General features: G+C 51.7%; 1 protein-coding gene across 3 annotated transcripts; it reads right to left on the bottom strand.

Annotated features, from left to right (window-relative positions):
• Nucleotides 1-5,753: 5,753 nt before the first annotated feature.
• Nucleotides 5,754-20,549, bottom strand: TGM1 (transglutaminase 1). 3 transcript variants are annotated; one of them, XM_010363734.1, is made up of 15 exons: nt 20,463-20,549; nt 19,429-19,722; nt 19,091-19,279; nt 17,848-18,096; nt 17,338-17,456; nt 17,102-17,209; nt 16,480-16,654; nt 15,942-16,080; nt 15,697-15,800; nt 12,994-13,082; nt 12,364-12,517; nt 11,973-12,254; nt 11,665-11,825; nt 11,153-11,289; nt 5,754-6,159 (listed from the first exon to the last, which is right to left on the bottom strand). In XM_010363734.1, the coding sequence occupies exons 2-15, from the start codon at nt 19,718-19,720 to the stop codon at nt 5,931-5,933; spliced, it is 2,427 nt and encodes an 808-aa protein (XP_010362036.1). In that variant the 5' UTR covers nt 19,721-19,722; nt 20,463-20,549; the 3' UTR covers nt 5,754-5,930. The 3 variants fall into 3 exon arrangements, with proteins under 3 accessions (XP_010362036.1, XP_010362037.1, XP_030787206.1); XM_010363735.2 differs by lacking the exon at nt 20,463-20,549 and adding an exon at nt 20,385-20,405; XM_030931346.1 differs by lacking the exon at nt 19,091-19,279.
• Nucleotides 20,550-21,425: the final 876 nt, after the last annotated feature.

Genomic DNA, 21,425 nt, shown 5'->3' with positions numbered 1-21,425 from the left:
CGCCAGCCCGGTCTCTGAGTTCCCTTAGTATTTATTGATAATTATCTTTACCATCTAAAAGATAAGGGAGTAAATCAGCAGTAAGACATACAGATAAAGATCTCTGTGACCTGAATAAGTTCAAGGAAAATGCTGTGCCTTGAGATGCATATGCAAACCTCTCCATAAACCTTTTAGCAGTATTGCTCCAGCAAATCCCACCTTATTCCTAAAGGCGGTTTTCTCTTTGCTCAGTAAACAAAGCACACAATGGATTTTACACGGAGATGTTCCATTGCCCAGGGACGGGCAGGAGACAAATGTTTTTCTCCTACTTGAGATTTAAGAGAATGGTGATGACCTTTAACCACAAGCAGCCTTTAGGCACTTGTTTAACAAAGCACATTCTGTACAGCCCAAAATCCATTAAACCTTAAGTCACCACAGCACATGTCTCTTGCAAGGACAAGGTTGGGGGTAGGGTCACAGATTAACAGCATCTCAAATACAGAACCAAATGGAGTCTCTTAAATCTACTTCTTTCTATATAGACACAGTAACAGGCTGACCTCTGTTTTCCCCACAGACTGCCCAAGAAACACCCAGTCCCAAAGTACCCCAAATTGGATATATGTGAAATTCTAGTTATCTTCCTTTTTTCCTTTATTTATTCCTTCTCTAATGTTCTTTCTTATGTAGATCTGAACTTCTGACATGTCGTTTTCCTTTTTTTTTTTTTTGAGATGGAGTCTCACTCTGTCACCCAGGCTGGAGTGCAGTGGCGTGATCTCAGCTGACTGCAAGCTCCGTCTCCCGGGTTTACGCCATTCTCCTGCCTCAGCCTCCCGAGTAGCTGGGACTACAGGCGCCTGCCACCACGCCCGGCTTATTTTTTGTATTTTTAGTAGAGACGGGGTTTCACCGTGGTCTTGATCTCCTGACCTCGTGATCCGCCCGCCTCAGCCTCCCACAGTGCTGGGATTACAGGCGTGAGCCACCACGCCCGGCTTTTTTTTTTTATTTTTTGGAGGTGGGGAGACCGTCTTGCTCTGTTGCTCAGGCTGGAGTACAGTGATCTTGGCTCACTGCAACCTCTGCCTCCTGGGCTCAAGTGATCCTGCTGCCTTAGCCTCCCGAGTAGCTGGGGCTACAGGCATGCACCACCATGCCTGGCTCATTTTTTTCTATTTTTTTGTAGAGCCAAGTCTACGTTGTCCAGGCTGGTCTCGAATTCCTGGACTCAAGCCATCTTCCCACCTCGGCCTCCCAAAGTGTTGGGATCACAGACATGAGCCACTGCACGCAGTCCTCAGCTAATTTTTTAAAAAATATTTTTTGGGTGCTGACAAGTTGATGGGTGCAGCACACCAACATGGCACAAGTATACATATGTAACAAACCTGCACGTTGTGCACATGTACCCTAGAACTTAAAGTATAATTTAAAAAATATATATTTTTTGGTGGGTGTGGTGGCTCATGCCTGTAATCCCAGCACTTTGGGAGGCTGAAGTGGGAGGATCACTTGAGGCCAGGAGTTTGAGACCAGCCTGGGCCACACAGTGAGACCCTGACTCTACAAAATAAAAAGAAAAATGTGTATTGTAGAGAAGGGGTCTCTCTGTGTTGCCCAGCTTGGTCTATCTTCATTTTTTGTTTTTGGTGTTTATCCTGCTTGGTATTCTCTGAGGTTCCTGGATCTGTGTTTTGTGTCTATCATTAATTTGGGGAAATTCTCAGTCATTATTGCCACATTTCTTCCGTTCCTTTGTTTTTTTCTCTGCCATTCTGATTATGTGTATGCTACACCTTCTCTAATTGTCCTAGAATATCTTGGATATTCTGTTTTCTTTTTTTTTTTTCTCATTGCATTTCAGCTTTGGAAATTTCTGTTGACATTTCTTCAAGCGCACCATGTTCTTTGGATGTGTCCAGTCTATTTATGAGCCCATCACAGGCATTCTTCATTTCTGTTACAGTGGGTTTTTTTGTTTGTTTGTTTTTTGAGACAGTGTCTCGCTTTGTTGCTCAGGTTGGAGTGCAGTGGCTCAATATCAGCTCACTGCAAACTGTGCCTCCCAAGTTCAAGTGATTCTGGTGCCTCAGCCTCCCAAGTAGGTGGGACTACAGGTCATATGCCACCACGCCCGGCTAATTTTTGTTTTAGTACAGATGGGGTTTTGCCATGTTGCCCAGGCTGGTCTCGAACTCCTGACCTCAAGTGATCCACCTGCCATGGCCTCCCCAAGTGCTAGGATTACAGGTGTGAGCCACCATGCCTGGCTGAATTATTCATTTTCAGTTGCTGTCTCTGTGTAGCTGACTTATTGGGAGTCCAAGGCAGGTGGATTGCTTGAGTCCAGGAGTTTGAGACCAACCTGGGCAAAATGGCAAGACCCCCATCTCTACAAAAAAAATTTTTTTAAACTAGCCAGGGTTAGATATACACACCTATAACCCCAGTTACTCAGGAGGCTGATGTAGAAGGATTGCCTGAGCCCAGGAGGTTGAGGTTGCAGTGAGCTATAATCCAGCCTGGTTGCAAGGAACTGCACTCCAGCCTGGGCAACAGAGTGAGAACGAAGGCAATGGATGTATTTCAAAATGGCTACTTTCCTCTTCCCTCTGCCAGAATCACGGGGCGGGAGGTGGGGATGGGGTGGGGTGGGGCGGGGGGTTCTCCAGTTTTCACTGTGGGATCCTGGTAAAACTTGTGGCCATGTGCCATGGCTCACACCTAGGATTGCTTGAGGCTAGGAGTTCAAGACCAGTCAGGGCAACTTAGACCTTGTCTCTACAAATAAAAAAAATCTAAAAGCTAGCCAGGCGACCAGACGCAGTGGCTCACACCTGTAATCCCAGCACTTCGGGAGGCTGAGGTGGGTGGGTCACAAGGTCAAGAAATCAAGACCATCCTGGCTAACATGGTGAAACTCCGTCTCTACTAAAAATACAAAAATTAGCTGGGCATGGTGGCGCGCACCTGTAATCCCAGGTACTCAGGAGGCTGAGGCAGAAGAATCACTTGAACCTGGGAGGCAGAGGTTGCAGTGAGCCGAGATCGCGCCACTGCAAGATCTGCCTGGTGACAGAGTGAAACTCCATCTCAAAAAAAAAAAAAAAAAAAAAAAAAAGCCAGGCATGGGCTAAAGACACCTGTAGTCCTAGCTACTTGGGCTGAGGCAGGAGGATTGCTTGAGCCCAGGAGTTGGAGGCTGCAGTGAGCTGTGATTGCACCACTGCATTCCAGCCTGGGTAAAACAAAAACAAGAAACAAAAAATAAAAAACAAAAACCAAAAAAAGGGTAGGGTCCCCCTAAGAATGGGAGTGGGACCCCTAGATTTTTTCTTTTTCTTTTTTTTTTTTTTTGAGACAATCTCACTCTGTAGCCCAGGCTGGAGTGCAGTGTTGTGATCTCGGCTTACTGCAGCCTCAACCTCCCCAGGCTCAGGTGATCCACCTCAGCCTCCAGAGTAGCTGGCATTACAGGTATGTGCCACCACACCCGGCTACTTTTTGTCTTTTTTGTAGAAATCAGGTTTTGCCATGTTGCCCAAGCTGGTCTTGAACCCTTGAGCTCAGTGATCTGCTCGCCTCAGCCTCACGAAGTGCTGGGATTACAAGCATAAGCCACCATGCCCGGCCATTATAGAGTTTTTAGCTCACAAATTTTCCACCCTAAGCCTCCAGCTATGAGTCAATTATACTTTAAGTTTTCCTGCCCTGGTACTGGCTCCCCAGAAGTTTCTGTTTTTGGGCTTCTGCTGTTAAGTTGTGATTCTCTGTATCTGCTTTTTTGTCTCTCCAGTTTTAGGGGCAGGAGTTTGCCCTGTGCCCTCAATTCTCTGATAAATCCAACAAGAGTTATTAACTTTCAATTTGTTCAGCATTTTTCTTGTGAGGACAGGAGTGAGGACTCCCAAGCTTGTTACAGGCCGGACTAAAACCTCCACCTCCTGGGTTCAAGCAATTCTCCTGTCTCAGCCTCTCAAATAGCTGGGATTACAGGCATATGCCACCATGCCTGGCTGTTTTTTTGTTTTTTGTTTTTTTTTTTTTATTTTTAGTAGAGACAGGGTTTCACTATATTGGCCAGGCTGCTCTCGAACTCCTGACCTTGTGATTCGCCTGCCTTGGCCTCCCAAAGTGCTGAGATTATAGGCGTGAGCCACCATGCGCGGCCTATCTTCCCTTTTATAATATGGTCTTCCTCCTGGGCTTCGAATTTCTGTGCATGTCAACCTCTGTTCATGGCACCCATTAGTCAGAAATGCAGGCACCACCCTTATCTCTGCCCTCCCTCCTCTCCAAATTCAATCTATTACCAAGTCTCATCAGTTCTATTTCCTATACAACCTTCAAACCCACCCCCCCTTTTTTCCCCATTCGTACTACTTCTACCCTAATTCAGGTTCTCCTGTCTCTCATCCCAAGAGGACTCTAGTCTTCCTACCTCCAGCCCAACACTTCTAATTTCTTTTCTATGTTGCTTTCATCGTGAATCATGTGAAATGCAAAACTGATCATATCGTCCCTAATTGAAAGCTCCCCCTTACTTTCAGAAGGAAGTCCAAACTCCTAAATATGGCAAAAGGATTTTTAATGAACTGGCCCAAGCTTACCTCTTCAAGCACATCCCTTGCCACTTTGTACTCATCATGTACCCATATGCCAGTCCTCATCCAGCTGTCTGCATTTTCCAAATATGCTGTGTTGTCTCGCATGTCTGTGCTTTACACGTGGTGGGTGATTCCTCTGTCCTTTGCCTCTTGGACTTGACTTTTTCTCATCTTTCATGGGTCATCTGGTAATCACTTTCATGAAGCCTTTCTGTATCAGCCCAGGCAGAATCACAGTTCTCTGGGCCCCTCGGCATCCTGAACATCCCTCTACTACCATGCAGAACGTATCTCATAAGGTTGTTGTAAGGATTAAATGAATTCATAAATATAAAGTGCTTGAAGCCTGGCTCCTGGTAAGTGTGTCATATGCATTTACTGTATTTAGAATGTTTACATATCTGCCACCCCCACTGGACAGGAGCACCTTAAGGGAAGGGCTTGTTTCTTCTTGTGCATGTTACACTACTGATGCCTCAAGGTATGCACCTTGTTCATGTGTTTATAGCTAGTAGGAACAGCTCAATTTTAGCTCTCTTTTTCCTGGCCCATGAGCCCTTTGTCTTGAAGGCCTTCTAAACTTAAGGGTTCAAGAAGACATGTGTTCAGGACCAGAATATCAGGTACATGATTTCATGGCTACTCCTGGCCCAAGAAAAACGTAGGCAGTGGGAATGCAGAAAAAAGAACAACTGAAAAGAAAAATGAAAGGGCGTTGTTCTTGATCTTTAGTATACACAGGAGTCAAACTCTTGGTGAGTCTGTTCTGGGCCTCTGCCACAGGGATTCTGACACATGAAGTCTATGCTAGGGCTCATATATCTGGATTATTAATAAACATCTGAGTGATTGTAATAGAGGTGGTCTAGACACTACACTTGAAAAACCCTGAGGTAAAGGAACAGTTTCATTCAAACCAAAGCCAAAATCCTCTAAAACTCATCTACAGGAAAATTTCCAGGTAGAAGAGAGTTATACAAAGAATATCAACTCTGTCTTTCTGAGCCTCAACTTCCCTTGTGCTTCCCTCTCTCTGGTGAGGGATACCAGCCCTTGTCAGTGGATGATACAGAAAGGCCATGTGCAGCCCTGGGACAGACCATGGTTCCATCCGTCTTGGTGTGGCATGGACTGAAAGATGGACAGAGCAGCAGCTTCATTAAAAAACAGTTTATTAGCATCTGTGCCCCTAGTGCAAATGAAGACTGACTCCCTCTCCAGGAGCTCTGGACTCCCCACCTGAGCTCCTGGGGAGCTGCTCTGTAGTGTGCCCCCATCTTGGGGCAGTGTCCTTGCTCATCTGACTCCAGTCTGATTGCTCCTGACACAGGGCTAAGCTCCACCTCGAGATGCCATAGGGATGGTCTCTCCCAAGTGACTGTCACCTCCAGCATCTGAGAAGAAGCCCCTGGCCCCAGGGGCTGGGGCCACATCCACCTGGATGACACCATGCACCTGGGAGAGCTGCGGGCTGTCCAAGCTGGCAATGAGCTGGCGGGGGCCTGGTCGCACAGGCACAAACGTCTGGCGCAGTGTCACTGTTTCATTGCCTCCGATGTCCCTGTGGGCAGAGACAAGGTCATGGGCCTGGAGTAATTGGGGGTGGAGTGGGGAGTAAGAGCTGATCCAGGGCAGTCAGGAGGAAGAAGCAGGAGGTGGACCCATTCAGACAATTTCAGGCTAACCTGAAATTTCCACACCCAAGACCAGGAGCCCCAGGGCACCTCTGCATAGCCAGCTCAGCAGCCACCCACCAGCTGCCTGTGCTGGAACTCTCCCCATCGTCTGGGACTCCTTCCTCCCTACTCCCACATCCACCTGGACAAAGACTGCTGATGCCACCGCAGAGGCCTCTCATGCCATCCCCTCCATCACCACTGCTCCTGCCCCAGACAGAACATCCTCATCTCACCTGGGGTTTCCAAAACCAAGAAAACTTCAAAATGAGACTTTGGAGGCCCAACACAATATTTCCAAATACTTCCAGTTTTGACAAGAGCATAGGTTGAAGAAAAGTAATTATTCTCTGCTATGATCATCGTTCCAAAGAACAAAAGAGCATTTTCACACACAAAAACATTAAAAGGATGTTATCTTCGGAGAAAAAGGAAAATCCTCCCCAAGAACAGACAACAGACATCTTTAAATGGACATAAACCCTTGTGTGTGTGTGTGTGTGTGTGTGTGTGTGTGTGTGTGTGTGTGTGTGTCTGAGAGAGACAGGCGGGTGGACAAACCACACACACACACACATACGCACACACCAGTGTTTTCATTTTCTCCTTTCCACTTGGGCCTCTGAAAAATTGATTCCCAGACCTCCCCTGGGAATCATGATTTCACTTGTCCTCTAATGGGACTCCTTGCCTCCCATCCCACTTTTGTATTCTGTTCTGCTAACCACTAAGAGGTGAACTAAATCCTTCAAGAATTTAGTGCTCCTTTGGTGCTTGTGGCATGAGATCCTGGCCCTCTAACCTGACACACAGGCTCACTCTGACTCAGCCCCTGCTACTTGCACAGCCTCATCATCCCCCACCATTCCTCCTGCTGAGCAGCCCTACTGAATGCCGTCTTCCCCAGACTCACCTCCACAGTCATGCTTTGCAGTCTTCGCCTTGTGTGGAATGAGCACCCAGCTCTGCCTCCCCACCCTGGGCATCCTTGTGAAGGCCTAGTTTTCCTCCAAGGCCTGGCACACCACTTCCTCAGTGATGGCTCCCCTGAGCACCTCTTGCCTCTAGGAAAAGGAACCTCACCCTTCTCTGAGCTCCTCCAGCAATCTGAACATTTTCATTTTATACACCGAACATGATTGCATTTATATTGCATTTGCTCGTGCCTGTGGGAATTTGTCCTTCCTGCCTTTGCCTAAACCTCACCTCTGGTGCCCTATTCAACCCAAGCCTGCTGTTGGGGACCCTTTCCAGACACAGAACCTGTGCAGTCACTGTTGTCCTCTTAGAGAATGAGCTAACATCCCTAACTCCAAGGATGAGTTCTTTTCAGGGCAAAGCATTTGTCTTGGAGCCTGGTTCAGAGGGGTTTCCCGTGACTACTCTATGCCCTTTTCTACCACTTGTTAGCTGTGAGGCTTAGGAGAAGCTATTTAACTTCTCTGTTCTTCACTTTCCGGGTCATAAAATGGAAGTGAAAGTAAAAGGAGGAGTGGGATCTGATTATCCTGAAAGTGCTTCTGAACTCCCTGAAGGAGGGAGGCAGGGATATATAATTGAATGTAGTATGATAGGAAGTCTATAAATTAAGTCTATAATTTAATGGCTAGGCTATGTCCTGACTGCTTACAAATTTGCATTCTTAATTTTTGCTAACTTTTTCAAAGATACAAGATTCAAGGTTGTTCAAGCTCAGACCAGCCCTCAGAAGTCTATTTATACCTTAATTGAACTGTAATATTTCAGAAAGTAAACTTTACATTGCAATAACTGATTATTTTCAAGAGAAACTGTTTTCTAGGTGGAAATGTCAAGATCTCTCCCTCTCCTGGTCTCAGTGTGAGGTGAGGACTTTACCACACCTCTTTTGTGAGTTGAAGCTGAGTACAAGCCATCTGCTAAAGCTGGGATGTTCCTGAAACTGAGTGTGGGTCACGAAACCAACTCCCCGACAAGGATACCAGAACTTAGACATTGAAATGAGCATTGTCCAATTGTGTACTTGTTCAATCATATTGCCTAGGTTTGAAATATTTTTAAAACTCCTCCTGGACTCTTCTTCAGAGCCATTTAAACCATATGCACACACACGTGTGCTCAGTGACGCAACCGTCAGCCTGTCCTTCCTTCCACAGCATGCCTCGGTTCTGCTGGAAAAGGGCAGTTACCCACCTGTTCGCTTATCTTATTAATTAGTCTTAGCTCTTGATGACTTCAGGTCTCTCTGCAAAGTCAAATCTACCCCTAAGAAGGCAGACTGACCACTCTGAGGACATTCTAGAGAATATGATTCAGACTCTGAGGGAAATTCCCAGGAAGGGTTTGGAACAGACTTCCAGCCTCCCTGGTGACTGCTTTTGGTGGTGACAACAGCCATCTGGAGGAGTGAGTTCTGGAATGTTTATTAAGTGGCCAGTCACCACACTGGGGTGGCACACCTTATGCTGTAATGGGGTTCCATGCCACAGCCTTTGATGTGCAAATGAGAGGCAAAGTACACCCATCTTGGAATCTTATGTATCTGAACCAACAGCTCAGCGATGTCCCCCTGGAGGCTCCCAGTTGTACTGGAGGCTCAGTTCTGGACTCACAGCAGCTAAGGAGCCACAGACTGTCCAGGGAGGATCTGCCTTAAGAAAACATCATCCAACCCTATCTTTTACTGTAGGTAGACTCACACAAACTCTACAGGTAAAGACAGAAAGTGTCCCCCAACACTCAGCCCAGTGTCCCTTTCCTTACTTCCAGGCAGGGCCAAGAGGCAAAGGCCTGGTGGGGCTGCTGAGGCAAGTCCAGCTCTGGGGATGCCTTAGGACGAGGAAGTCCCCCCCCACCACCATGTGCGGGTGTGAGTAAGAGATGTCTGCCGGGCAAGACGAGCAAAGCAGGCTATCCGGGGGGTTCAGGCTCTGTTCACTGAGCTGCCAGAGACCCTGGTAGGGTGACATGAGGAAAGCCCTCCTTTGTGACACATCATAGCATTCCCAGGGGCCCAGGCTGGGGCAAAGATCAACATAGCTGCCTCCTCCGCTTTGGCCTAACAGCAAAGGTGGCGGCCACCACCAGGAGAGCTGCGAGGGAGGGGTGGGCAGGGGGTCCTCTGCTTTCTCCCCTCAGTTTCCCCACCACAAGCCATTGTTCTTTCTCAGGAGCTGTCTGTCTGAAGGTGAAGCCTGCCCCTATCCCAGAAGGCTGATCTAGAAGGCCAGGCTCTGGCCTGCTCTGCTTTCCCTCTGTGCTTTTCCTAGGGAGGGACAGGGCAGTACGTGTGAGTCTATATTGAAGACGACAGCCACAGGCCCAGGAACGCAGCATGTGTGTGCCCTCACTGCACCCAGGGGCTTGCCCAGCCCAGGATCAGGCCCAGACGGCTGGGTAAGGGCCTGAGGGATGGGATTCTCTCCTCTGGAATTGCTACTTGGCCCTCATGGAACAAAACAAGCAATGAGCTTGAGAGCCTATGCATGGTATGCACCACAGTGGGTAGAGCAGAGTTTGCCCCTTACGAGCTGTGAGACCACGTGAGACGTGACCGCCAGCTTCTCCATCTGGAAGTGGGGGTGATAATGGCAATAATAAAAATAATAACTACCAATGGAGCACTAACTTTGTGCCAAGCAATGCACTAAACAACCCTAGGTCCAGGGGCTATTGCTATCCCTGCTTTATAGATGAGCACACTGAGGCTTGAAGGAGAGAAACCGCTTGCCCAAGGGCATATAGCCAGTAAGTGCTAGAGCTGGGACCTGAACCCATATCCTTAGGGTTCCAAAACTTTGCTTGTGTGTGTGTGTGTGTGTGTGTGTGTGTGTGTGAGAGAGAGAGAGAGAGAGAGAGAGAGAGAGAGAGAGAGAGAGAGAGAGAGAGAGAGAGAAACAGAGACACATGGTCTCACTGTCGCCCAGGCTGGAGTGCAGTGGCACAAACATGGCTCACTTCAGCCTCAACCTCCCCAGGCTCAGGTGATCCTCCCACCTTAGACTCCCAAGCAGCTGGGACAACAGGCGCACATCACCACACCTGGTTAAGTTTTTAAAACTTTTTTGTAGAAACAGGGTTTCACCATGTTGCCCAGGCTAGTCTTCAACTCCTGGGCTCAAGTGATCCACTTACCTTGGCCTGCCAAAGTGCTGGGATTACAGGTGTGAGCCACCACACCTGGCCCAAAACTTTGCTTTTAATCATATGATGACCTTTAATTTTTCTTTGTTTTTGTTTTTGTTTTTTTTGACATGGAGTCTGCTTCTATCACCCAGGCTGGAATGCGGTGGCTCAATCTCAACTCACTGCAACCTATACTTCCTGGGTCCAAGCGGTTCTCCTGCCTCGGTCTCCCAAGTAGCTGGGATTACAGGTGCCTGCCACCAAACATGGCTAATTTTTTTACTTTAGTAGAGATGGAATTTTACCTTGGTGGCCAGGCTGGTCTCGAACTCCTGACCTCAAGTGATCTGCCTGCCTCAGTCTCCCAAAGTGCTGGGATTACAGGCGTGAGCCAGCGTACCTGGCCTTCTAATGTACTTAAAAGAGTTTTTGTGTCCAAAGGAGATAATATTCCTGAAAGTGCCTGGTCAGTTCTTCAGTGCTAGGCAAATATTAGCAATGAGTTACTAACGATTCCTATGTGGTGCTTTTGCTCCCTAATTAGATAGTGAGGCAGGGCAAGGACACAGCACAGCACCAGGTGCCCAGGAGGTCTCCCTAAAGGCTGGTGGGACTGAGCTGGGTAGGGAGGTATTGCTAGCTGGCCCCAACCTGCTTGTTTGGGTCCTGACAGAACATACTTGTCCAGACAGAGAGGAAGCAAAGCTAGGAGTCAGGACAGCCTGTAGGGAAGGCCAGAGTGGCAGCAGGGGCAGGAGGAGAGGCAAGACTCACCCAACGTTAAGGATCTTGGGCCTCTGTAACCCAGAGCCCTCGAGCCGGAAGACGACATTGGTGAGGGTGACGGGAAGGGGGTTCTTGAAGACAATCTGTACTTCACACTCCTGGCCAACCACTGCTGCTCCCAGTAACTGAGAGAAAAAGAGGCCCATCACCCATATCAGAGACCCTGGTCAAACACACGGGGACTGTACACTGCACCAGAGAGGGGAATCTGCTTAGAAGCAAAACCTCCCCGTGTCCCACATTTATCCTCCTGAGAGAAGACTCCCCAGAAGTCAGAGAAGAAACTCCAGCCTATTCCCCAACAAAGGCTGTCACAGAACCAGAGACATAAGATCCCATGCTACAGATGAGGAAACTGAGGCCCCAGAGCCAGTCCTTGACCTTCTCCTACAAAGGCTTATCAGGCCAGCCTGCTCCTGGCTTAGCGCCCGCCTCCAATGTCCTTATCCCCTGGCCTTCACTCTCTGACCACCCCTCACGCCCCAGCAAACTGCATTCACCGTGAGGGAGAGGTCTGGCGTACGCAGACGGAAGGTGTGCTGCTTGGCCAGCACCTGCCCGCTCTCCTTGACGTGGCCTGAGACGTTCAGCAGCATGGCCCCTTGGTCCACGAGGTGGGGCCGGTATTCCTTGTAGGCCACTGGCATGGTCACACGGTCCGCTGGTGAGAAGAGGCATGGCGTCACTGAGGCCTGCTTCCCCACATGCGGCTTCCCCCAGGGACTCCCCACTGCTCCTGGGGTTTCCATGTCCACAGCCCTGAGGTGCCCAGCCATCCAGGGGGCAGGGCTGGGTAAGGAGCACTTACAGGCCCCTGGTGCCAGCTCCACTTCCTTCTTGGTTTCCTTGAAGATGGTCCCAGTGACACCGGTATAGAAGGTGACTGAGAGGTAGAGGTGCAGTTTCACTGTGCGGCGGCTGCTGCTGTGATTGGTCAGCATGACCGAGACCATCAGATCCTGCCCCATCACCGCGTCCTGTGCCTCCACCTGCATGGCCACATCCTCCGCTGAGCCCCGGTTGGCGTACACATTGGGTTTGCTGCCGTGGGCTGTTGCTGTCTCTACTGCCTTCCGCTCCGCATCTGAACCTGGGGGTTGAAGGTCAAGGGTGAGGTCCAATTCCCACTTGGGTGGGCGAGCACTTGACAGGAACACTTGTCATGGGGCCCAGAGCTGGCTGGGTTGGGGGAATGGTACCTTCTGGGTGCTTATAGAGGTAGGTGATGTCCTCCCGCATGTTGGAGCCGATGGCCTTTGTGACAATGAGTGTGCCGATGGCCTTCTCCTCCACATACACAATCTTGAAGCTGCCATCGTCCTGCCGCTGCCAGTACACCTTGTCACTATTCACCTGTGGGAGGGGTGGGGATGAGCAGGAATGAGTGAGCCAGAGGGTCTGGGGGTGGCCTGACTCCCGGCCTCCTTCCCCTGATCCCAGGAGCTATGGAACAGGGCTTGGTCCCAAGGGTGGGAGCTTCCTGGCAGAGCCCAAGGGGAGACTTTCCAAGACGAGCCAGATGAGGCCTGAGTGCAGGGAAGAAGCTGGTCTGGGAAGCTCCTCTCAGAGCACTTTGGCAATAATAACAGTAATTCCTCACGCTCATTGGCTGATTTTACGACTAGTGAAGCAGTTTCATACCCATTATCTCTTTTGATCCTGAGTACAAGAAGCAAGGCAGCCTTGATTATCCCCTTTTACAGGTGAGGAAACTGACTTGAATAATGAGTGACTTGCCCAGGGTCGCACAGCTGGTCAGTCAGCGGTGAAGTCGGGACCAGAGAACCCACGACTGAAGCCCAAGAAGGCACCTGCAGCCCAGCCCTCACCTCAGCAAAAATGAAAGGCGTGTCATACTTCATGTAGACCAGGCCATTCTTGATGGACTCCACAGAGCAGGGGCCACAGCAGAAGATGCCTAGAGTGAGGTGGGACAAAGGCGAGAGATCTGAGAAGGCAGAGAGGGACCTTCAGATCCTGGGTGGGGTCCACACAGGGCCCCAGCCCCAGCCACTCAGGCCTGGTCCCACTGCCTGGTGGCCTCTGGAACAAGGCCATCAGCCCTCACCCAAACACTTGGGGGTCAGTTGACAGCCAGTGCAACACAGGTATGGAAAACAAAGAGAGAGTGGCTCCATTCGGCTGTCAATTCTCTTTCATCAGCCCAGGCTGCTCTGCTGGAGGACGGGGGCAAGGTACAGATGTGCAGACCAGCCTGCCTGATAACCAAGTCCCTGACACACTCTTTCATGGCTGACTGACACTGGATGTCCACCATCTGTGACCCCCAGAGGACAGGACCTCCTATCCTTTATCGGAACCAACCCAGAGTCTACAGTGGCCCTGCCTCATGGCCTTTGTGACAATGAGTGTGCTGATGGCCTTCTCCACATACACAATCTCGAAGCTGCCATCGTCCTGCCACTGCCAGTACACCTTGTCACTATTCACTTGTGGGGGGTGAATAGTGACACCACCGCCACCACCATTCCAGAGAGATGCAGAACAACCTTCAGCTCTGCAGCCTGCTGCCCTCTCTACTTGGGGGAGCTGGTACGAAAAAGAGTCTGCCCTTATCATACTCAGGAGGCTGCCTAGAAGAGATAGGCTGACAGGAGGAGGCCTGACAGGAGAGGACAGAGTGGGAAGTAAGTACCATCCAACAGGAAAGAATCTTAGACAACACCTAACACTACACACTCCTTTACAGACGGGGAAACAGCAAGGCGAAGTGCATGCCAGGATCTCACAAGACAGGAAGTGCAGGGAGAATGAAAGGAGCTAAGACTTTTTGAGTAGCTACTATGCTTCTGGCATGCTGCTGGTCCCTTCAGATAGAGAATTTCTCATTTAATCCTCCCAATCACCCTATGTGGTATCTATTATCCCCAAATTACATCCAAACCACCAAAGCCGTAAAGTGCGAGGTGCTTGCCCAAGTGCATACATCTGAGAAGTGATCAGGCTGGGATCAAGCCCCAGTCTGGCTGGCCCCAAGCCCCCTGCCTGATGTCCACCCCACCACTTCCCAGAGTTGGAGGCCAGAGCTCAGATCTGCCAGTGTCTGGGCCAGGCTGTTTCAGCATCAGAGGCATCACTGGGTTGCACAGCTCAGGGGGCTGTGTTCACGTACCTGAGTGAGAGGGAGGGCGCTGGGAAGAGGCCAGGGGAGGAATGTAGGCTAGGGAGGACTCTCTGACCTGGGGTGAGTAAGGGAGAGGCTGGATAGAAGGCAACTGGCAGGGCAGGCCTCATGGCCTGCGGCTGGTGTATCACGCTAGGAAGGGGTGGGAGTTTGTTTGAGAACAGAGTGTATGGTAGTTCTAATTTCTGCAGAAACACATGTATGTGGACATAGAAAAGAGACCCGTGGGTTATATCAATGGTAATCATGTATTAAGGCAGGGTCATAAGGGCTATTTTCTTCTTTGAACCTATCTGAGCCCTGACTTTTTTCTATACTGTATATATAATTCACAGTGAGCAATGGAACAGACAGGAAGGAACTTGGTGAAAGCAAGAATATGTGTTTAAAAGGACTGGACTTGTTCTGTTGCTGACCTACCACTCTGTGCCCCAGAGGACGTCACTCCATCTCTCTGGTCATCCTTTGGAGTGGGTCCCAAATCTGGCTGATCGTCAGAATCACCAGAAGAACTTTCAAAAATATACATTGTTAGCATCTATCCTTGGAAAGTCTAATGTATCAGGTTTGGGGTAGAACCTAGAAATTTACTTTAAAAAAATTTTTTTTTTTTGAGACGGAGTCTTGCTCTGTCACCCAGGCTGGAGTGCAGTGGCCGGATCTCAGCTCACTGCAAGCTCCGCCTCCCGGGTTCACACCATTCTCCTGCCTCAGCCTCCTGAGTAGCTGGGACTACAGGTGCCGCCACCTCTCCCGGCTAGTATTTTGTATTTTTAGTAGACATGGGGTTTCACCGTGTTAGCCAGGATGGTCTCGATCTCCTGACCTCGTGATCTGCCCGTCTTGGCCTCCCAAAGTGCTGGGATTACAAGCTTGAGCCACCGCACCCGGCTAAAAATATTTTTGAAAAAAAAACCCAAATACCTCCTGAGAGAGAATAGGGAACCTTTACATTTTGTGTTCTTCAATGCCACACTTTTTTTCCTTCCAAACATGTATTATTACTTATCAAAATGACTTTAAAAGGGTCCTTCAATTAATTATCTCCAGGATATGTAAGTTAAAAAGCAAGTAAGAATAGTGAATATGAATTCTCTTTCTCCAAATACTCTTACAGCTTTGAATTTTGAACCTCCCTTGTATATTAACCATTATAAATAAAATAAACCATTATAAATAAGTAAAATTTAGGCAAATAGAGCATTATACAGAAAGGTAAAAATAAACTAACATCCACATGGTGGTTCATCTGATAAACCCGTTTGAGAAGCCGTGGGGTTACAGGGCTTGGCTCTCCAGCCCAGCCCAGCACTGACACTCTGGACTGTGTTACTCAGCTGGGGGAGATGAGCAGGGGCATGGTAGGAAGTGGGGGGGCCCGGCTCACCACTGCTAGTCTCCTGGGGTGTGGCATCCACCACCTGCCACCCATCGAAGCCCGAGGGAAGATCTGGCCTCTTCATCCAGCAGTCGTTCCACACATGGAAGTTCCTGGATGGACATGGAGGAGGGGCTGGGTCTGAGCCCCAGGGTCAGGAGTCCATGGTTTCCCCAGCCTCCCCTGCCCACCCTCCACCTCCAAAGCTCAGGTCACCATTCTTCAGCACAGATGGGCAGTCCACCCCAGCTCACCAGACAGAATCATGGTTCAGGTGCTCTAGGGGCTTCATGTTCTCATCGAAGTAGATGTCCATGGTAAGGGATGTGTCTGTGTCATGGGCGGAGTTGAAGTTGGTGACAGTACGGGTGGCCAGACCCAGGCAGCGCAGCACTGTGGCAGAGCGAAGGTTGGGGTTCAAGGCACGGGTTGGGGGCAAGTGAGGCATTGTGTCAGGAATATCGGGGGAGAAGGGCAACTAGGATTGCCAAGCTGGGCACAGACTGCCAGGGTCAGGGTCACCGGGGCCAGAAGGCCTTTGGGCTACAGAGCACTTGGGGTCGGGGAAGCTAGGCCACCTGCCTGGCTCAGTGCCTACCTGTCCCTTCTCCCTCCTTTCCCTTAGGCCTTTCTCTGTTGTTAACACTAATTAATGATAATTAAGACCAGCCTATCATCCACCCCCGCCTGCACCCTGCACTGTAGCCACAGCTGGGCAGGGCTGGATAAGCCTGGCTTTCCTCCCTTCTCCCTGTAGGGCCCGTGCCACTCCTGTCCCAGTCCCTCCACTACCTGTAGTGGTCACGCCAGCAAAGACCCAGCACTGGCCATATGGGACGGAATAGCCGGTGCGTAGATAGCTAAGCAGGATCTCCACGCTGCCCACCCACGCTGATGGGTTGGTGCCTCGGGAGTAATCACCAGACCAGTTCCCAATCAGGACTCCATTGTCATCCAGGGAGTTCACCTGCCCAGGACAGGATAAGACGGGGCTGAGGTGGAGGAGGGGCTCAGGACCTGCCATGTGGTCCTTAGCCCAGCCCTGACCCTGCAACCACCCCTTACCCCTAAATGCCTCAGGATCCAGACATCAGCCCGAGCTCCATCCAGCCCTTTCCTGAGCCACCTGCCCCCCTCCCACCCAGGCTCTGACACAGGAATGTGAATCCTGGGTGTGCCAAGTTTTGGGTTTGGCCCTGCATTCCACAGGAGCTGGGACAGGAGCCAGGAAAGGCGGGCTGTGGGGCAGGCAAGAGAGAGAAGAGGAGGGATACCCCTTCCTGAAGTATCCTTTGCAAGGGCAGGGACAAGGCTGGGGGTCCTCAAGGAATCCAGAAAGGGCAGGATGAGGGTGGAGGTGTGGCGAGGCAGCAGGCAAACACACAGTAGGACTCAGAGACATGAGGGTGCTCACCATGGCAGAGATGACCCGGGAGACACTGACTGGGTCTCCACGGCCTCCATATGGCATCCCCCGCCGGTCCAGGATGTATAGGCAGGCATCCAGCACCCCATGGTCAAACTGGAAGGAGGGATGGAGGGCAGAAGTGACAGCCTGAACCCTAGGCCAGCACCCTGCTCCAATACCCCAGCCACCACACCCACCCCAGCTCCCCTGGGTGCATGTGACCCTGGCCAGCTACATCATACCTGGCCGTAGTTCCACGTCCGCTCGCCAATCTGTGCTTCGGTCCCATAGTAAATTCTCCCAGACTCATTAAGCACATACTCCTGCCGCCAATCCTCATGGTCCACGTACACAATGTCCTCTGTGTCCCCAGAACACACAAAACTGGTTCCCTCCAGTTCTCTCCCTGGGCCTCACCTACTCCTGGCCAGTTCTGCAGGACTCATGTCCACAGAAGAAAATGCGGGGATGCCCCTAGCCTGACAGGACTGCCGCAGGAGAACAGGGGTGGCATGACAGATGGTAGAGGAGATTGGTCTTTGCCAGGGGCCTTCACCAGGAGAGGTGTGGCTGGCTGTGTGATCCTGGGCTGGCCACCTTTCTGCACCAGGCCTCGGTCCTCTCATCTGCTCAATGGGAGGCTGGCTTCTCCTGGGGTCAGGCACCTAGGCACCCTGCTGCATCTGAGGACAGGAAGACCTTCTCTGTCCTTCCCTCCCATCTACCCTCTGCTCCAGATCCCAGCTGCTCACCTGGGCACCAGGGGTTGAAAAGGATGTAGATCTCGTTGCGAGGGTCAAAGGGCAACTGGAACTCCCCAGCGTCTGACTGTGTGCGGACTGTGAACTGAAACTTGCCGATGATGGCGTTGGGGGAAGTGTGGACCCGTAGGTTCAGAGTCTGCCCACTGGCCTTGGTCACCTGGGCTTTCCAGCCTCCACTGCCCCCCTTGCCCACTGGGATGATCACGTGCGTGCCCTTGCCCACCTCGGGGTTGTTTCCTAGAGTAGGAAATCAACAATTAGCTGGCGAGGCCTTCCTGAGGAGAGGGGATGGAACCTGGGACTTCTCCCAGCCCCACCCAAAATGTGTGTGAGCCACTGTGTATGTCCCTACATTGGGCCATCGTCTTATTCTCTGACAATCTCCCTCAGAGCAGCTCTGTCCCCACCCAATGCTTGCCCACATGTTAGGGCAGGGCCGCAGTCCAACATCCCAAATCTGTTCCCCTAACACTGAACTCTGAGGTGGGGAGGAGAGATGAGGGCTCTTGTCACCTTCTGCCTGCCTGTCACAGTGCCTGGGCCGGAGGGGCAGATCCACCTGCCCCGTATGAAAGGGCAGTCCTGATCCTGAAGGCCAACCCTACCTGCTCCCTGGGGCTGCAGGTTCTAGAGCCCAGGGCACCCCTGGTGAAGGTGGTAGGGGTTCCTGGGAAATTAGAGGGTGAGGTGGGCAAGGTGAGGCCCTAATCAAAGGGTAAAAGGAGTCGCCTGCCCCAGGCAGCAGCATAATCACCAGCCTGAGAAGTCAAGCTCCATCAAGCAACGCGGTGAGGGAGGCACCTGCCCTGGGTCATGGGGACAAAGGGACAGAGACAGAGGGAGACAGAATTGGCAGAGATGGGGGACGTGGAAGAAGAGAGGGAGAGAGAGAGAGAGAGAAGAGAGAACCAGCCGCATCCTGGGGAATGAGAACAGACGCAGAAAGGACAGAGCAGCAATGCCAAAGGAGGCACTGAGGCAGGCCTTGAAGAGGAGTACTCTGAGACCGATGCCCCAGGAGGCTTGAGGAGGATGGGCCTGGGAAAAACTGAAACACCAAGACCGTCTCTGAGACACACTCCCAGGGGCACACCCACACACTTGCACCTGCCTTATCTGGCAGAGGTGAGGAGTGGGGCAGGGAGGAGCCTAAAGACCTCTCTGACTCTAATGCCAGCCTCTCCCCACCAAACATAGGGCCTTCACCCTTCCCACTCCAAGTCCCACTGACCGATGAGTAACTCAAGGGTGATGCGATCAGAGGATTCATAGGTCCGGGACAGAAGGAGAAGCATGTGGAAAGGCTGCCCGCGACGTACTATCAGCTCATCGTATTCATACTCGTCTGTGTGGTGCTCTTGGCGGTTCTGGTCCGAGCGTGAGCTCAGCAAGTCCACACCGGTCACTACTAGCATGCCCTCTGCAAGGGCACAGCTCTGGGTCAGTGAAGGCCCATGGGGAGCCCAGGCCCTCATCATTAGCCTCCTATCCCCCCAGAAATGCCAGGATGAGTCTCTGGTCCCATTAAAGCCTTTCAGCTCTCAGCTGAGGAGGACAGACTGGCCTCACCTCGGATGGTGCCATCTCCAGCTGCATTGACACCACTGCCCCGGGAGCCAGGTCTTCGAGTCCCAGAGCTGGACCCTCGACCCCTGGAGTCAGAGGGTTCAGGTCCCCAGTCGTCATCTGCCACATTTCGACATGAACAGCAGCCACAGCAGCGAGCCCAGAAGGAACGGCCTCCTCCTCCTCTGCGAAAGCGTCTGTCTGGCTCTGGCTCTGGCTCTGGAGAAGGCGTGGTAGGGGGCTGCAAGGGGTTGCCACCCCAACGGCCAACGTCGGAACGTGGCCCGTCCATCATGCCTGTTGGGGGGGGGTGGGGGTGGCTCCTTAACCCAGGTAGCCCCAGCCAGCTGACCCAGAAACCCTCCATCCAGACAGCTGATTCGGTCCCAGCCCGATGACTGACACAATCCCACCTTGGCCCACAGATTCTCCAAAAACATCCAGAGACCCTCCCCGAAGACCATTCAGACTCACCCAGAGAAGCTTCTCACACTGCAGAGGAAAGCCTTCCCCTCACTCCCACCAAACCACATCCGAAAAACTGCCCAATGAAGAAACCCACTCAAGGATCTATCCCAGGAAATCCACATAGTTCCCTGCATGGACACTTGTCACAGCCTCAAGACCCAGCTGCACACACATCAGAGTGCTCCAGCATCCCTGGGCCTGGTCCCTCCACCTGCTGGCTCCACAGTCTAGAGGTGCACAATGCTGACAGCTTCTAGAACTCATTTGTTAGCAGAAATTTCCCAACTCAAGGTTCCTCACAAGACAGACAGGTGGCCCCAGGGTCTGGGGTCCTTGGCATTCCCAAGTCAGGGAAGACCCCACTTGGGGCTGCCAGAAGGGGTAGGGCATGGCAGGTGCCTGGAGCTGTGCCCAGTCCAGGGAAAGCAGAGCCTTGGTGTTGGGGAACAGCCTGGCTGGGCGGACAGGTACACAGTTGGCCCACACCCCACCTTGCTGGATCCCGGCACTGCCTCCGATAGTGTGGGCCGCCTGGGCTCAGCACCACAGTGCCTGTGGTGGCCCCTCACCTGGCAGCAGTGTTGGCAACCGCAGCACTGAGTCCCAGGGCTGAGATGGAACAGGTCAGGATGGATGGGACAGGCCTGGTAAGTGACTTATATGGGAGGGAGGGGCCAAACAGCTGTGAGGGGCGGAGGGAAGAGGCAAGGCCTCTGAGTGGGAAATGGGGAGAAGATGCTAGGGAGGGAGCAGGGGCGAGGTCTGTCTGGGCTTAGGCTGGGCTTTGGTGGGATCCACCTGTGTGATGGCCCCTGGCACCAGCCTGATTCCTGCCAGACTGGGCATGTGAGGAGCCCCTCCTCCCGGATGAAGAAGCTGCAAGGGCAGCGGGGCAGGCAGGTCCTTCCACCCACAGCCCTGTCTGGCCGACCTTCTGGTCCCAAGCTCAGGCTGCCTACCTCTGCTCTCACAGGCTCCTGCTACCGAGCTCCATGAAGCCCAAGCCAGGCTCAGCCCTATGAAACTGGCCCAGGGGCCTGGTGCTGGAACTCATCCTGCCCAGGGAGGTCCCGGGATACCAGGTTGCAGACTAGTGACATCAGCAGAGAGGCCTTCAGACTGGCTTTACCAGCTAACCCCTGACCTGCTGGCTCTACCAGATACTCTGACTCCCCGCACCCCCAAGTCTGTCCCTTCTTTCTCAGCTGCTCTACAGCCCCAGGCATGAGTGAGCTGCCCCTCAAGTTTGGGATTAGGGAGATCAGAGTAGGAGCAATCTCATTTCATGTCCCCCACCCCCACTGTAGCCTGGGGAGTTGGGGGAGGCTTACACCTTTCCACTCAGGCTTGGGTGGGAACTGAGACCCCCTTCCAGGGGTACAGAGTACCTTTCTCTCACTGAGAGGAGTCTCTGTTCATTTGGACTCGAGGATTCCCTTTTCTCCAACTTGGAATTCTTCCTGGGAATCCAGACCAACCGGCTCAGGCACCTGTGCTGTGTGCATCCTAACTCCACCCCGACACTGGGGAAA

Source organism: Rhinopithecus roxellana, chromosome 5 (assembly GCF_007565055.1).
Source record: "Rhinopithecus roxellana isolate Shanxi Qingling chromosome 5, ASM756505v1, whole genome shotgun sequence".
Taxonomy (NCBI): Eukaryota; Metazoa; Chordata; class Mammalia; order Primates; family Cercopithecidae; genus Rhinopithecus; species Rhinopithecus roxellana.
This window is presented reverse-complemented; position numbering and strand designations above follow the sequence as displayed.

Coding starts and splice junctions, on each gene's coding strand:
- TGM1 (XM_010363734.1), bottom strand. CDS start 19,720: ATGATGGACGGGCCACGTTCCGACGTTGGCCGTTGGGGTGGCAACCCC. Junction 12,518..12,993: donor CGCCTTTCATTTTTGCTGAG/GTGAGGGCTGGG, acceptor CCCCTCCCACAG/GTGAATAGTGACAAGGTGTA. Junction 6,160..11,152: donor CCCAAGATCCTTAACGTTGG/GTGAGTCTTGCC, acceptor CTCTGCCCACAG/GGACATCGGAGGCAATGAAA.